Source organism: Melanotaenia boesemani, chromosome 22, assembly GCF_017639745.1.
Source record: "Melanotaenia boesemani isolate fMelBoe1 chromosome 22, fMelBoe1.pri, whole genome shotgun sequence".
Taxonomy (NCBI): Eukaryota; Metazoa; Chordata; class Actinopteri; order Atheriniformes; family Melanotaeniidae; genus Melanotaenia; species Melanotaenia boesemani.
The window spans coordinates 4,024,190-4,039,534 of NC_055703.1; the positions used below are offsets into that span (position 1 = coordinate 4,024,190).

The window sequence follows — 15,345 nt, forward strand, 5'->3', positions numbered from 1 at the left end:
GCCACGCGGCAGTTATGAAGACAAATATTTTCCCTCTAGACCAGGGAGGCAAGGAAAGGTGTGTTTGTAGAGGAGACAGAGGGCTGCTTTGTCCCCTTCCAACAGGTCAGCTCTCCAATCTCTCCCCACCTCATTCCTCCCTCCCTCTCCCATCATTGGCCCCTCCAGCCCACCTTCAGGCTCCCTCATCCTCTCCCAGAGCTCCCAAAGCTTCACACTGAAGAGATGCTATCGCTTCTTTACCATTCTCTGCTGCTCATCTTTGCTCAACAGGTAAGAAGGGGGTTATCATTTTCTATCTTTGTACTGCAGAAAGACCAGGGCTCTGACTGGAATATGTCATGTGACACCTGATGATACTGAGATTAGATGTTCAACAGAAAATAGAGAATGTATCTTGATTAGCAGAGTTTATTTAGACACTCAAACCAGGGAGTGGGATTGTAGGGCTCAGTTTCAGTCTGCATCAGGGGTAAACGCTGGAAAATGAAGCAACTTTCTGAGGTCTTTGTACTGAAAGCTCCCATGGACCCATTTTCACACCATGAAATGAGCTCATTCAGTAAACCTGGCAGAGAGGCTGCAGATTCTTGGCATAACCCTGGCTGACCTTTGGAAGCTGGCCGAGGGAAGAGGAGCACAAGTGGCAACAAGCAGCGATTTCATCAGAACAAAAATAATGACAGCATTACTAAACTAATTACAGTGTTTAAAGCTGCTGAGTCATCATGGATGTAGACCAGTGCACTACCTGTACAGTATTATCCCAGCAGGAAACTCAGGTTTTTATGGTTTAACTGCAGCAAATGTTAAAGTCATAGTACTACACTGTAAAAAAAAGCAAACAAACAAACAAAAAAAAAGGAACATAAACAAAGTTCCAGCAGCTGGAGCACCAGAAAAATATTGTAAATTAAATAAAATTGAAGTAAAATATTAATGAATAAAAATAGTTTATACCTTTAATTTTACATGATCTTTTATTTTATTCTACCTTTTAAACGTTTAGTGTTCTGTGATGCTGTCAAGTCTGAATCATCCAGTTAGAGAACAGCATGCTGTAAGTAAATACTGAAACACTGAACAGTTGTACATGTGCATTCAGATGTTTAGAGTAAGTTAAATTGTTCACCTGTAAATGTTCCAGTGGATTTTACCTTCATTCTGACACCAGTCAGTATTAAACTTGTATATTTTTAGTGAAACTATGATAAATCTAAACATAAATAAGTCTTTTTATGTAAAATAAAATATCTTTTTTTTAAAAAAGTAAATGTATTTACAGTTACAGGTTTTTCCTTTTAAATGAGTCTGTAATCTAACTGGTATTTCCCTGTATTAAAAAAAACAACCCAAAAAAAACAAAACAAAAACAAAAAACTCATAATTTGGGCGATATGATAAAAAGAGGGGAGAAAGTGTCCAGAACTTTCTGGTCCATCTGAACTAAAGATACCTGATGTAGGCTCACCTGAACAAGCTGCTTAACTTTTAGTTGGGTGGATAATTTCATCGGTTGAGCTGCAGGATTTAGACAAACATTAAGCTGCTGGATCAACATTTACTTTAAAAAAAAGGGGGAGGAAAAAAGCTAAATTAGCTTTAGCTAATGCTTCAAGTATGGTTTACATCTAGCCTTAACTATCATTAGCCTGCAGTCCGTGCACTTTTCACTAGTTTTCTAAGTATTATGAACTTTTATCGTGAGAACATTCTGACTCATGTGGTATGATAAAAACTTTGGCAAGAAAAGTAAGGAAATAAGTGTTCGGTGGATTATTTCTCCTCTTTGTTAATCCCAGTTTGTTTTGTATTACACATGGATAGAAAGCCTGATTAGTCACATTTACAACCAGGTAGAACTGGTAAGGATGAGTAATGAGACTAAACATGGGGTAGTTCCCCCCAAAAATGCGTCGAGCCAGAATCCCTGTAAAGTTCTCCTGTTGGTGTTCTCTCTGGTTCTGACTTTCTTGGTGGACTGGCCTCTGTTGTTGCTCTGTATGGATCTTCATCACTGCTAACGTCCCTGACAGTGGAAAAGAAATAAAGTGTAAAAAATGGCTGATATGTGCTGTTAGTTTCTTTATCACTGTGGTTGATTCAATCCTCCAAACCACCAAGAAACACCAACTTGACAGGAGAATATTACGGGTTTAGTATGGAACTAAATCAGGGCCATAATGTTTGTTCTTTTTTTTAAAGAAATATTTGAAAGTGAACAAATGTAAGCTAAAAACGAAAGACACGTTTTTTACTGTGAGCTTTGAAAAAATAATTGAATTAAAAATAAAACAAAAGTGTCATCCATTATGTGTACCACTTCGTCCAGTTAAGGGTCGCAGGGAAGCTGGAGCCTATCCCAGCATTTTACAGGTGAGAGGCAGGTACACCTGGACAGGTCACCAGTCCATCGCAGGGCCACACACAGACACAACCGTCCACTCATACTCACTCCTCGGGAGGATTTAGAGTGACCAATTAACCCAACAACAAAAGCGAATCAAATGTTTATATTAAATTTCAGTGGGATTATCTTTTGGATTTTTCTAAATAAACTTAAATTATACATTTTCAGTATTATATATATATATTTTTCCAAGTGGGGAAATGTGGAAATTGACAGAATCTACTCAACACCTCCAACACACTATTATTAATTGGTAGGTAAAAAAGGGGGAAAGTTTGAAATTGAGCCAATGTGGAAGTAGTTACCTGTAGTGCAATTATGGCTGCACCTGAGACCACTGGATCCACTCACAGATGAAAACCTTTTGTTTGGAAGAATTTTGGCCACTGACTGCCACCGTACATTCACATCTGTGCTATGTTTATCTTTACCACTAGATGTCAGTAATTCTTACACACTGGAACTTAAAAGGAACTCTGGCTAGTGGCGACAAAAAATCCTCGTTTGATAAACAATAGTTTCAGCTATAAAACATATTATGAATACTCCACTCTCTTTAGTTTCTAATAATTTTGAACAATTAATTGGACTTGCTGTTTTCGTTTCATATGTTCTGGGTAATGACGTGCAGGGGCGCTGCCAGGGATTTTGGGCCCCATGAAAAGAAACTGAAGTGGTCCCCCCCTCTCCCCCTGAAGATTTTGATACTGTAATACATAAAATTAGCAATTTTAATGAAATTTTGACCATCATACATATATTAGTGAAAAGAAAAACATGACAGTTAGGCTACTTGGTAGGGGAAGCACAAAAAATACAATGACGTTTATTTAGATTAAATTATTTACTGCAAGACAGATTTAAAAACCCGTCTCTTTTTTTTAAATCCTTAAACAATTAATTATCTCAAGACCAATTACTTAAAATACAAAACTTAAATACAAATAACCTCTTCCATGAAAATGAAATGCATTTATAAGTTGTGGAGAAACAAATCAAATCTCAGCCAAAACTTAAAAAACAAAATGGCCACTCATTTTTATAATTTATTGTATTGTGAGCGTTATCATTGAACATTATCACTGAACAAGAGGCAATAAAAAATTTATAAACAAATGAATAAAATCAGAAGCAAATGGTAAAATAAATTAGGTAGGCTCAGAAACAAAAAGTAGCAGGACCTCACCTGGTTTATTGTATTATATGAACTGAATGTAAAACGGTCACAAGAAAACCACTGTGGAGATTTACAGCCAAAGAATGGATGGGAGCGTCTTTAAAGTTAAATAATCACATTTTAAAAGGTAGAACTTTGTGTAATAAGATATCAATGGGTGGTAAAGATGCACTATTGCTGAGTCATGCTCTTGTAATCTCATTCACCATCACTGGTCCTGCTCAGCCTTTTTCACCAAGAGCCCAACGTGGAGCTTTCTCCCTGCAAAAATCACTTATCAAGTCCTGAAGTCCAGCTTTCTATTCTATCCAGATATTCTATCATACAGTATCTCCAATGATCTAATGTCATGTGTAATAACATCACAATCATTATTTCTGGTGGCCTCCCACTATTTGTTTTACTTAAAGTTGCTTTGAGTGATTTCACCAAATGGCTCAATGTTTTCTGTTTGGTCTTTTCAATGTGAAACTGTGCTAACTGAAAAGAAAACGATGAAAAAAAAAAAAATCACTGAAAACACATTAATGAGAACGATCAGATGGATGAAGACCAAATCAACCAAAATATCTGTGTTTAGAAGCTGCTCACCAATGGTACACTCTGAGACATTTGCTGCAAAGATCTTTGCTTTCAGTCAGCAGCAGTTCAGGGTACGCTTCAGGATCAAATTTTTTCCTTTACAGATTATTGTAGTGCCTTACACATTACATAATAATGTAAAATAAACATGGTAAATCACACAAACACGTTGCTTATGTTTAACCACGTCAGCAGATTTATCAAGGTTTCCATGAACATAACGCCAAACTTTGAGGCAGCTTGTCTCAGACTGAGAAAAAAGACTGACCGTTTTCTCTTATTTTTCCAGCTGCTTACCTGCATAAATATGATCTGTAGTTATCGGGTAACACATCTGCTGCTGCTGTACCACCTGATGGACTGTCATCTGTTTGAGTTGTGGCATCGGTCGTAGTTGAAGAAAAACTGGAAACTTCCAGATTGCAGGATTACATGAAGCAGTGGTTTGTCAGGTTCCTTTGTGTCCATGGTCGGTCTGATGGTCCAGATTAAGAGTTTGTTCGATGGTTCAACGTCGGGTTTGATGGTTTGAGGCTGACAGCAGGATGTCCAGCGTCTCTCTGTGTTTTTCGCCACCAGTCTGAACTGTGGTCCAGCATCTTGTTGTTCTGTTGTTGGTTTCAATCTTCATTTTTACCTGCCAGCCCTGTTAGCGCCATTAGCATAATGACTCATAAACAAATTGACTGGATGCAGCCGACAAACCTGCAGCAACTGTGTGATGCTGGCATGTCAATATGGAGAAAAACCTCTGAGGAAGGTTTCCACCACCTGCTTCCATCTATCACACCAACAATTAAATAAGTCCAATCCGTAACTAGAGGGGAATCAACCCGGTACTAGAAGGTGGTCAAGATAACGCGGACTGTGAGTGTAGATAAATATCCTAATATAGTGACTCCAACCTAAAGGATAATTTTTTTTTTTTTTTTAATGTGTTTAGGAGTTGTCTGTGGTTAGGTAATAACCTACTCATTCAAGGGATGTTTATAACTCTAAGGCAGGTGAATTCCTCAGTTATCCTGCATATGTCGCCATCTGCTCTGCAGTCTTTGGTCAATAAAACCTGGTAATCGTCAGTAAACTGTGACGTGCTTATCATAGTTATTTCTACTAAGAACAATAAGAAGCAGTGAGGTACAAGGCATGTGCAGCTGGAAGAGGTCATACGGACTCTAACAGCTTTGTCCCACTGGTTCCAGTTTGGCAGCTCATATGTTTTAGATACTCACCTGTTGAATAAGTGCAACTCAATAACAACTAATATAATAATAACATTCAGTGTTTTCACTGGCTCAAATACTGCATTTAAAAAAGAATATTGATTTAAATCTATTCAAATTAAATAAATCCAATACTGATTCATGTAACTTGGAGATTGATTTTTTTATATGTCCTCCTTTCTGGTAACATGACCTTCCTCTCGCGTGAGTTAGCATATAAACACACAACTGGTTTCCTGTGTCGCCTCTGTCCAGAATCAGTTTTTCTTGTCAAATTCAGATGTTTTCATTCACCAGTGTGGATTACAGTCACTTATAAAGTCTTCTGCAGCGTATTACCACTCACATTAGCAGCTAACGCTGTTCAGGGTCTGCACACTTCGGAGTGTAGGTCAAGTTTACCTTCATGACAACTGTGAGGGTGAATTTTTGTCTAACTCATCCGTTTGGATGTTATTTAATCTTGAAATTCGGCATAATTAGGGTGGTGTCCTTTTGATTGACAGGTATCCAATAGGCAAGAGGGGAGAGTGCAGCACAACTGTTTTTAGCCGGCTAACAGCGCGCCTTAGTTTTACCCGCCTACCTCCGTTAGCTGGTTAGCTATCGTTAGCTCTGGGTTAGCGCAGTTAGCTCTTAGCTACAGGCAGCTTGAAGTTTGATGGGTGTCAAATGACCCCCTCAGATCCGACAGCTCGTTCAGCGAGAACGCCCCTTTTAACCGCATGGGTGGAAAAAACAAATCAGTTGATTTTCCTATAAACTTCCGATAAAAATGTTCCAACCTGATAATGTTAATGTGTGGCTCGTTATTTGTTCAGTAGATAACTTTGCATTAATAGGATTCCTCAAACAACTTCTGCTGATTTAATGATTCTATTCAACTACTGTAGGCAGCAAAGTTCTGTTCCAATCCAACTATTCCTTATATGTTCACAGATGTCCAAATGACACGGTTTCACTGTGCAGACTACAACCTGAAAGAAATTACAAAAAAATTTTGGCTTTATTATTAGCTTTTTATCAATTTTATAATCAATTTCGCCCTAAAAGAGACAGGCCTCTTCCTTTTTGATAAAGCCTCTATCTGCTGGCAAGATCCCCAAGAAATGTCCACACCAGGGGTAATCTCTATTCTATTCTATTCTATTCTGTTCTGTTGACATTTGGCAGACCCTTTTCTCCAAAGTGATTTACACCTGAGAGTAAGAACACAAGCAAAATTTCAAACAAGATGGGACGTCATAATTAAGTGGTAGTCAGACTGCTGTGAGTCCAGTTGGACCAGGTGCTGTCATGTAGCGCTTTTTTCCCCCCTCTCTACAATAGTCCTTTGTTTAATTACGAGATCATGATTTCATCACACAATATCATCTTGGGCGTAAGTGCATGCAGCTTCTTCAGTGCTGAATTGAACCAAAGAGCTGGACAAATCTTTCTAACTCATTCCGACGAGTAGAAAAGTTAAGCTAAGTGCAGAAATGCTCCTTAAACAACTGAGTCTTTAGGTTGCTCTTAAAAGTGGATAAGGACTCTGCAGATCGAATGGAGTTTGGTAGATCGTTCCACCACTGGGGAACAACAGAGGAGAAGAGTCTAGCTACTGATGTGGCGCCACCTTGTGGTGGGAGCACTAGGCGTCTTTCGCTGGCAGAGCGTAACTGTGGAGAGGGAGTGTAGATCTGGATTAAGGAGTGGATGTAGACCGGAGCCGTTTGGGTTATTGTTTTGTAAGCCAGAAGCAGAGCTTTGAATCTGATGCGCTGCAACTAGAAGCCAGTGAAGAGTGATTAGCAGCGAGCTGTACGCTTATCTGTGGTGGTAAGGAAGGATTGGCTGGACAGACAATAAGCCCGGTCTTGGACAGATTTAGCTGAAGGTGGCGATCCTTCATCCATGCAGAGATATCAGCAAGACATGCTGATATTCGCATTGAGACGGTTGTGTCATTTGGTGGGAAGGAAAGGTAAAGCTGAGTGTCATCTGCAAAGCAGTGGTAGGAGAAACCATGAGAGCTAATGACTGCACCGAGTGAGGAGGTGTATAGTGAAAAGAGAAGAGGGCCAAACACTGAGACACCCCTGTTGTCAGCCTATGTGATCTGGACACTCCTCCTTGCCAAGATACTTTGAAGGTTCTTCCTGTGAGGTAGGACATAAACCCCGAGAGGACAGATCCTGAGATGCCAAGCTCCCAGAGTGTGGAGAACAGTATATGATGGTTGACCATGTCAAAGGCAGCGGACAGGCCCAACAGTATAAGGATTGAGGATTGACCAGCGGCTCTGGCAAGTTGTAGGGAATTAGTAACTGACAGGAGAGCAGTTTCAGTAGAGCGGCCTTGTCTAAAGCCAGATTGATATGGATCTGACAGGTTGTTGTCTTGTAGGAACTGTGAGACCTGACTGAAGACGGCACGCTCTAGTAGTTTAGACATGAATGGAAGCAGTGAGACCGGCCGGTAGTTTCCAACCTGGGCTGGGTTGAGTGTGGGTTTCTTCAGCAGCAGGGTAACCCGAGCGTGCTTGACGGCAGAGGGAAAGACACCGGATTTAAGAGAGGAGGTGATAATATGGGTTACTGCAGTTTTGATTGTAGGTAAAATGCTCTACGGGATGTCAGAAGGAACAGGATCAAGAGGACAGGCTGTGGGTTTTGAGTTGACTAGAAGTAAACCTCATCATACAGCTGTGTAGGTCTGAGGGATCTCAAGTTTCTGCGGTAGGACGCCATTTTTGGAGCCGCTTGAGTGACATGAGGAAGGAAGACAGAGAATTTAACCAGGAAGTGGTCTGAGAGATGCAGCGGGGTGACGGACAGGTCGGCTGTGGAGCAGTTTCTGGTCAGTACCAAGTCAAGAGTATTACCAGCTTTGTGTGTTGGAGGAGTCTGAACCAGTTTGAGATTGAAAGAGTAGATGAGAGCCAGAAAGTCAGTTGCTGTTGTTTGCCAATGTGAATGTTCATGTCTCCCATGACAATTAGTGGTGTGCCATCATCAGGAATGTCAGAGAGAATCATGTCCATTTCAGAGACAAACTCATCTATACTGCCACCCGGAGGGCGGTAAATGACCAGAATGTATGCAGTAATGGGTGTAGAGACCTTTACTGGTGATACTCAAGTGATGAGCAGTTAGCTATTGGACGGAGAGATAAAGTTCCACTTTTTAGAAATAAGAATGCCTGTTCCACCTCCTTGTCCAGCAGAGCGAGGTGTTTGGGTAAATTCTGCACTGACAGAAAGGGCAGCTGGAGTAGCTGTGTTTTCTGGACGGATCCAGGTTTCAGTCAGGACTAGGACCCGAATGTCTGAGAGATTTATTAATGAACTGATCAATTCTGTTTTGTTTACAGGTTTGTTTAGTTTTTGGAGGAAAATTAGATGGAACATGGTGACATAAGCTATCACTGCCCTGTCAGGTGGCTCAGCCTGGGCAAGGTACTGGAAAGTGTCGGGGACCCGAGAGAGCAGATTCAGGATTTCTGTGTGAAGAAAGAACATCCCAGAGCTTTCAGATGAAGACTGGGTGGCAGACCTTGAGTTTGCTGTGGATGTGACTACACTAACAAACTAAATGTCAAACTGCAGTGCAAGGGTCTTTTTCTGCGTGTGATGTACAGTGCCGTGAAGGCTTTCATGAGAAGGCTGCAGCTTCTCTCAAGCCATGTGAAGGACAACCTTCTGACCCACTTGCCAACACTAAAGGAGGCCACACGATCAGCCGATCACAAGTACTCAGCCATGTTAGAAGCAATGCATACAGACTTTCAACGTGACTTCAAGATTTCAAAGCTCTTGAGAATGAAATGCACATGCTTTCTTCTCACTTCAACTGCTTTGTGGGTAATGCTCAAAGTGATGTCCAGATGGAACTCACTGACCTGCAGTTTGACACACTTCTGGCAGAGCACTGCTGGACTTTTATTCCTTCCTCAAAGAAGAGAACTTCCCACACCTGAGGAGGCATGCTCAGGATTCTAGTCCTCTTTGGATCTACTTATGTATGTGAACAGACAATCTCAGTGATGAAGTTCAACAAATCCAAACACAGATCTTCCATCACTGATGACCACCTCTCAGCTGTCCTTCACATAGCCAGTCAGACATTCAGCCAGATTTCATTGCCCTTGTTCAAGCCCAGAACAGACTAGATTATTCTCACTGAAAAGGTAAAATGAGGAGGAAAACATTACATTATTATTATCGTTTGTTGTTTTTCAGTTAAAAGTTCAAATTAAATTGCACTGATTCAGTTAGTTTTTGTTTTCTTATTTGACCTACACACCACAGTTTCACTAGCCTAATATAAATATTTACAGAATAGTTTTATTCTTCTGATTACCAGTATCAGCTATTCATAATATATTTACAATTGAGGAAAGCTGAGCAGAATTAAGCTCAAGTTGTTGGTGTGGCCCTCTGGCACAATTCAGGTTTCTCACGTGGCCCCTTAAAAAAATTAATTGCCCACCCCTGCCCTATGTAGTTTTAACCCGACGTGGGTATATGGTAAAGTACGTGGAACTGGCACAGTTGATTTCACTTTGCCTGTTTTGCCCTGAAAAATAAGAACCATAGCAACAACCGGCAAAAAACGAAGAAGAAACATAGTAACAACTGGAAAACACAACACCCGGCATGGAAGAGGATATTTAGGACGAGGGAATGATGGTGGTCTTGGGACTACTGTAAACAGAAAAAGCCGGCGTGAACACGGACTTTATTTACTTCCTTGTTCCCCAGCCAGCTCGCTCTCTGATTGGCTACATTCTGTACCACATCACCATCCACGCAGTCAGAATTCATTCCCACACCTATAAAGATATCGAGTCATAAATATTGAACATGTTCAATATTTCCGATTCTCAGTTATGACCCATTTAAAAGCCGATTATCAGGACAAACCTGCTCTTAACACCTCAGACCAAATGATAATTGTACAGAAAAATCTCATAAGACTCATGATAATAGGACGTTTCCCGTTCGTGGTCGGGAAGAGGTAAAATTGGGACAAAAACAGCCCAATAATCTTTATGTGTACCAGGCTTTAGACAGAACCCAAATCTCTCTGCATTTGGATATCTATAATTACAATGAAAGTTCTGCCCAGGATCAAGTTTGTCAGTGCGACGCTTCCCCTCCCTCGACCCCTTCATTATTGGGACAAACTACAGTCAACATTATTAAATGGTAAATTTACCATTTACCATTTACCATTATTAAATTTCTTTAGCGGGGTAAATGCCCTCGCATCAAGCTAAGTAATCTTAGGAATGAGTAAAGTAATATTTGACAAGGAACTGTGCTAAAGCAGAAGGTAAAAAGTGAACCTGAGCAGGTTTCCAGGTGTTTAATAGAGGTGTTACACAGGTACATATCTCAGGAAGCCATCGGCCTACAATGATGATGATGATGGACACCTCTATCAATGGTCAGAGTCAGGAGGATCCAGGGATAGCCCCACATTCACCTTAGAACCACCATGAGGGTCCAGAAAGAAGTGAAGCCCAAGATAGTCTATGATAGGAAGAGTGAATCCCTCACTATAAAACCTCCTTCATCTCCATGGAAACCAGTAGGACCTTCATGGTTCATTTCAAACAAAGGCAGAGTCGTAGGAGAAACATTAACAAAGTTTTTAGAGCTGGAATCAAACTTTTCACCACAAACAGCAACAGTAAGACCTGGTTTCTGGTTCTGGCTGCTAGCTCCAGAGTTTCTGTCCCACAGCGATGAGACAGACGTCTCTGTAACCAGCAGAGTCTCTGCTGTCATGTGACTCCTTGTTTGTGTGGAGAAATTAGCAGAAGCTCTAAAGTTGACAGAGCTGTTCTCCTGGTTTTCTTATACTCCCATTTAATTGTTTGGGGGTTTGAACTGTTTGGTGTGGATGCCGATACTTGGTAGAGTCTTTTAGCTGAGTTTCTCTTGTCATGCTGCTATGCTACATGTTAGCATAGCTGCTTCCTGGTGTCAGCAAACATCTGTATGATAGGTTCTCATGCTGCCCCCAGTGCAAGGAAATGAACTATAAATGAAAATAAAACGCTTCCAAACCAAAGCAAAATCCGCATCCATTCTCACGCAAACAAAGGTGTTTTTTTTTCAATCAACTTTAAGTTAAGCACCGGCTTTTTCTTTCAAACATTTGAAACGGTTTAACTGAAAACATTGAAAGAAAAACTCTGAGATGATCTTTGTCTCTGCAGTGTGTCAGCAGGGCTCAGAACCATGGTCAGCAGCTGGCTCCTCGTAGAGGCCAGGCCATGGCCGAACGGCAGCAGTTCTGCCAATGGCCCTGCAGATGTGGAGAGAGGCCTCAATGCGCCCCAGGAGTCAGTTCCATCCTGGACGGCTGCGGATGCTGCAAAAGCTGTGCCAGACAGATCGGAGAGCCGTGCAACGAGAGGGACCTTTGTGACCCACACAAGGGCATGTACTGCGACTTCTCAGCCGACCAGCCGAGATACCAAGTGGGAGTGTGTGCTTGTTAGTGTCTTCTTCTTCCTGTCAGTGATAACTTGTTTACTCACAGCTGGGACAGTCTGATTCATGGTAGCTGAGGGTAGCCAAGAGTGAAAAGAAAAAAACAGAAGAAGAAGAAGAAAAAAAAAAAAGAGTTCTTATGGATGATTTGTCACATGAAAGGAGTTAAAAAATAAACCTGCTGTCAGCTCCTTCAGGTGGAAAAAGATTAAAGACATGTAGGTGTGAAGAAGCCCGCAGGGGGTGGGTGGATTTATTACCGTTTGGGACCTTTCAAAGAGAAATATTTCAGGTGAAAGCTGAAATGAGTCAAGTTACATCAGATGAATTTCAGACATGTCAGTCTGGACACGATTCTCCAGGAATTTGATGAAACAGCTGAGGGAAGAGTTGACATTTAAGTTTGTGCCTGAAACCAGAAACAGATTTTTACATTTGGAGTCCTTTCCACTGTAGCTCACAAGGGAGTAATGTAAACCATCTCTGTTTAAAATCAGGAAGGTAAAATTCATCACAAACAGGAAAATATATATGTATATATATATATATATATACACATACAGAGTCCTGATGTGCTTCCTTTATCCCCTTCAGACATGATGGCTGTCGGCTGTGACCTGAATGGGGCCCACTATGAGAACGGAGAAGCCTTCCAGCCCAGCCACCTCTATAAGTGCACATGCATCGGCGGAGCCATCGGCTGTACACCTGCTTTCATCCAGAAACCTGCTGGTCTCTTAGGCCCTGCGCCGCTGATGGGCAGAAGGCCAGCCAACGGTCAAAGCCCAAACAAGCACCAGCAGGACACAACGTACATGTCAGGTGTGTGTTTACCAAGTAAACTCATGAAGAGAGACCAGCCAGGTTAGCTGGACTGGGGGAAGATCATCCTCTGAGTGTGAGCTGGAGCTGCAAGTGAACCCTCCCCTAGCAAAACAGGTTGATATTCCATCTGTGCACATTTGATTTTGGGAAAATAATGTGGCACCGTGAAAAAAAAAAAGTACACGGGACGAATACACTACCTGATCCGGTGTTCTGTCGAAACGTGCTGCCAAAAGTTAACTGATAAGTGCTGTCTGGTGATCTGTACTAAAAAAAAAAAACTGTGCAAATTTTTGATGTAAATCCCAGTACTGTGCTTTCAACAAATATCAATGAATCAAATCAAAGACTGATTTAAACAAATGATTCATTTAAAGATCATTAATTCAGTTATGTACAATCTCAAGAATACTGTAAATTACCCCAGTAAAGTATGCTAGCTTCTGTATTTTTACAGGTAGGACACCTAAATGCTGTCAATTGATGAATGTATTTATTATATAATAATATAATAATGAGAAACTTAAAATATTTAGAATTTATAATATACAATTTCTATGAAAATACAAAACTATTTATAAAAATAATTAATATAGTTCTTATTTTATTAATCAATCATATAATGTTAACATTTCTAAATGTTTATTTTCCTTTATTTTTTTTAATGGTAGTTTTCGTGGAATCGTAAAGGAGGTCCCCAACCAGAGGTTGGGATATCTTTTGGGGGTCCCTTAATGGAAAAGTTTAGTCTTAAATTCCTTTGGGACTTAGGAAAGGATGAATTAGCTCTTTTCTGTCACAATGTAAGGAGCAGCGTTACCTGAAGAAGACAAGGAAAAAAGAAATGAAGCTTCTTCCATTTCTGTTTGGAGAATGAGAACAGCTCTGGTCAGATGCTTTCAGGTCATTTTACAAAGATGATAATGCTGCCTTCACAGGCCTGAACAGATCTTCATCCACTGATGCTCCCATCACTCTGGACCTGATTCCAGTCTTTATTCTCCCTGCAAACGTTTAATGAAGGTTTTAATAATGCATTAGTCAGTTCTTCATCCACTTATTCCCAGTGGAAGGCTCTGAGCTCCTTGTATAGTGGTGGGGACTTTTTTTTTTGGCCAGGTATTGTATGTAGACTCCTCTATGAATGATCTTAAAACATCATTTATGTTCAGATGAGAGGCTTTTCCTATTTGCAGCAAGTATACAACTAACCTGCTGCTGCAAAGTGTTTTCATATAAAAGGAAATGCTTCTATGGTCTTTTCTTCACAGCACACACGTAAAAGTTTAGTAGCAAACTGTCTCATGATTCAAACAGGGCCAGCTCTTTGTACAGTGTGTTGTTGACACAGTACTCTTTAACTACAACACTGAAAGCTTACAGGGATCCTCCTTTAGCCTGGAAGAAGAACTGTTTGATCCAGACCACCCCCTGGAGCTCCTGCTCCAAGACCTGTGGCCTGGGTATCTCTGTTCGGGTCAACAACGACAACGGCAAGTGTGAGATGAGGAAGGAGAGGCGACTTTGTCTGCTGCGACCATGTGAGAAAAGCCTGCTAAGGAGTCTGAAGGTAACAATCTTCTCTTACCTTAAGTCTGCTTTTGCATAGAACGTCCCAAAACATACCAATCTGTGTTTTCACTTCCAGATGCCAAAGGGAAAAACATGCCGAGCAAAATTCCAAGCGAAGAAGGCCGAGAAGCTGACGCTGTCTGGCTGCACCAGCACCAAGAAGTTTAAACCCACGTACTGCGGCGTTTGCACAGACAACCGCTGCTGTGTGCCCAACAAGTCCCGCATGATCAAGGTGAACTTCACCTGCAAAGGGAAGTCCAGCACACAGTGGAAGATGCAGTGGATAACGTCGTGTGTGTGCCAGAGGAGGTGCAACGATCCCGGCGACATGTTCTCCGACCTGCGTTTACTTTAATGGTTCACAAAGTCAGACGGTCACGCAAACCCTGCAGCGGTGACGTGCCTGAAGAAACTCCAGAAAAAGCAACGAGATAGAAGAAAAATCTAGTTTGACAAGGAAAAAGAGGAGGAGATCATTTGATAAATTAATGTTAGTAAATACTAAAAGCTTTAATGAAGCCTGTCTTCAGGACAGAAATGTGCAATAACGGTGGATGTAGAAAGGGTGCTAGTAGGAGCACGAAGGGCCAGATGCATAAAACTGTTTAGACTTGTACTTTTTTTTTAAAGATGTGTAAGTATGCTTCAGTCATCTCACACACACTCACACACATAAGCCTAATTTCTACTCCAATGGTCAGCCATGGATGGAGACACTCCCTATTTGATTCCTTTAAAAAAGCTTGTGCACCACGACTCAACCGACACGATCATGAAAGCAGCAGCAGAATTTAAACACAGAGACCTTCTGGATGCGTTCCAGAAATGAACCAGGCTCACTTCTCTTTGCTTTATCTGTAAAAAGAAAAGCTGCCATCTTTCTGAACCTACTGGTGCAGTGGACTGCAGGTGCTTCAGGTGCCACTGTGTTCAACCTCAGTGCAGTCATGTTTGATAACATCACGTTCATTTCCTCTATTCCTGTCAACTTCTTTCATTTTTATTTTCCCATAGCTTAAACTGCTCTAAAAGAGGAGTGAATGTGGTCTGAAGGAGGACTGAGATG

The 15,345-nt window shown here is 41.1% G+C and overlaps 1 protein-coding gene across 1 annotated transcript; it reads left to right on the forward strand.

Annotated features, from left to right (window-relative positions):
- The first annotated feature begins 211 nt into the window (after window positions 1-211).
- ccn6 (cellular communication network factor 6) lies at window positions 212-15,331 on the forward strand. The gene is made up of 5 exons (XM_041975872.1): window positions 212-273; window positions 11,603-11,882; window positions 12,474-12,701; window positions 14,081-14,274; window positions 14,353-15,331. The coding sequence occupies exons 1-5, from the start codon at window positions 226-228 to the stop codon at window positions 14,632-14,634; spliced, it is 1,032 nt and encodes a 343-aa protein (XP_041831806.1). The 5' UTR covers window positions 212-225; the 3' UTR covers window positions 14,635-15,331.
- The last annotated feature ends 14 nt before the right edge of the window (window positions 15,332-15,345 follow it).